Source organism: Alligator sinensis, unplaced genomic scaffold (genome assembly GCF_000455745.1).
Source record: "Alligator sinensis unplaced genomic scaffold, ASM45574v1 scaffold137_1, whole genome shotgun sequence".
In the NCBI taxonomy this organism is placed as follows: domain Eukaryota; kingdom Metazoa; phylum Chordata; order Crocodylia; family Alligatoridae; genus Alligator; species Alligator sinensis.
The window spans coordinates 525,254-527,399 of record NW_005842545.1 but is presented as its reverse complement, the minus strand read 5'-3'; the positions used below and the strand labels follow the sequence as shown (position 1 = coordinate 527,399).

General features: G+C 59.2%; 1 protein-coding gene across 1 annotated transcript in view; it reads left to right on the top strand.

Moving 5' to 3' along the window:
• Positions 1–2,146, top strand: part of KDM5C (lysine demethylase 5C) — an 18,775-nt gene that overhangs the window by 888 nt on the left and 15,741 nt on the right. The window contains exons 2-5 of the mRNA XM_025213660.1: positions 269–350; positions 561–683; positions 1,021–1,191; positions 1,619–1,750. Coding sequence (XP_025069445.1) covers positions 269–350; positions 561–683; positions 1,021–1,191; positions 1,619–1,750 — 508 coding nt within the window. The remainder of the gene's footprint in view (positions 1–268; positions 351–560; positions 684–1,020; positions 1,192–1,618; positions 1,751–2,146) is intronic.

Below are 2,146 nucleotides of genomic sequence, written 5' to 3'. Positions count from 1 at the left end.
CTGACTGAGCTATCACTACTGTCATCCCCCAGGTGCTTCCCCTGCCCCAGAGGCAGCTGCACCTGAACAAGTCTATCCGGTATTACTGGCACTCGGGGGAAATAAATGCATTTTAGAGAAATATTTTTTTGAGGTTGGGTCAACAAAGGCCTTTCCTCTGGTCTGTACAAGCCTCTACCCTGATCTGCTTGTAGTCCCAGTACCTCCAACTCTGCCTTTCATGAGAGTTGTGGTGCACTGATCTCACTGATTAACCCCTCCCCCCACTCCAGGACTGGCAGCCCCCATTTGCAGTGGAGGTCGATAACTTCCGGTTTACCCCACGCATCCAGAGACTCAATGAGCTGGAGGTGAGTCAGGCAGGGAAGGGAGGACTCCCAGGAAGCCCAGGCTAGGTATGGGGATGAGAGAACTGGGGGACATTTCCTTAGCTGCTCCACCCCAGAGCTGGCTGCATTTCAACCCTTCACAGGAGACCCCCTTCCCCAACCCCGTGAGCTACTGGGCAGAGGCTGTGGGGGCTCCCGCAGAGGCTCACCCTGTTCCATCTCACCTGCCAGGCCCAAACCCGAGTGAAGCTCAACTACCTGGACCAGATCGCCAAGTTTTGGGAGATCCAGGGCTCCTCGCTCAAGATCCCCAACGTGGAGCGGCGCATCCTTGACCTGTACAGCCTCAGCAAGGTAGGGCAGCTGTCGGCACCAGGGTGTGGGTGTTGGCACCAGGGTGTGGGTGTGGGTGTTGGACTGCGAGTCAGGAGTGTGGAGCCACAGCTGGGTTTGTGCGGAGTGTGGCTGTAGGTTGGGTGTGAGGGGCCTTGCTGAGCTTGTGTGGGGGGTGCTGTGGATTGGGTGTGAGGGGCCCCAGCTAGGTTTGGGAGGGGCAGGGGGCTGTGGATTGGGTGTGAGGGGCCCTGGCTGGGCCAGGGGAGGGGGGAGGCGAGGAGGGGCAGGGACTGCAGAGTAGGTTTGCTGGGTCCCACTGGGCTGGGCAGGACAGTCCTGAATGGGCCTCCTGCAGGTGGTACTGGAGGAAGGCGGCTATGAGTCCATCTGCAAGGACAGGCGCTGGGCACGGGTGGCACAGCGCCTGGCCTACCCCTCGGGCAAGAATATTGGGTCCCTGCTGCGTGCTCACTATGAGCGCATTATCTACCCCTATGAGATGTACCAGTCTGGCGCCAACCTCGTGGTGAGCTGCCCAGCAATGGGCTTTGTTCCTCTGTTGTGGGGGGCGGGGGAGGAGTTATGCCTGGGATGTTAGGGTTCATCTTGCTGGGGAAGGTTTTGCCACATACTGGGATTCCTCTCTTGTGGGGCAGGGAGGACTTGCCCAGATGCTGGGATTCCTCTTGCTGGGCGGGGGGTTAGACACCAGAGTTCCTTTCCTTGCAGGGTTGAGGGGCCCTACTCAGATGCTAGGGTTCCTCTCATTTGAGGGGAACCTGTCTGGACACCAGGGTTGCTCTTCTGGATTCTGGGGTTCCCCTTGCTGTTGAGGGGGAGGGAGCCTGCTTGGAAGCTGGGGTTCTTCCTGCTGGGGGAAGGGGGCCATGCCTGGACACTGGGGTTTTTGTCTGGGGGCCTGCCCACCACTCACAGCCACCCACATCTGGCAGTGCACGGCGCGTCCCTTCGAGAGTGAGGAGAAGGATAAGGAGTACAAGCCTCACAGCATCCCGCTTCGCCAGGCTGTCCAGCCCTCCAAGCTCAACACTTATGGGCGCCGTGCTAAGCGCCTCCAGCAGGATGTGAGTGCAAGGCCAGACACCGCAGTGGGTTATCTGGGAGGGGTGGGGCTGGGAGGCCAAACAACAGAGTTCCTAGGAGAATTACAGTAGCCATGGGGGCCCGGACACCTGGGTTCTCTAACAGAGTCTTGGCAGGGAGAGGCCAGGATGTCTGGGTTCTCTAGGAGAGATCAGGAACTTGAACACCTGGGTTCTATAGGCAGGCCAGGAGCCAGGATGCCTGGGCTTATTGGAAAGGGAGTGGAGCTCAGTGGGAGCTGGAACACCTGCGTTCCTTCCCTGCCCTGAGAGGGGAATGAAGGGACTAGTGGGTTAGAACAGAGGTCGGAGGTGGGCCACAGACCCGGATGCCTTGGTTCTTCCACCTGCCATGCTGCTAGCTTTATTACTGGTGCT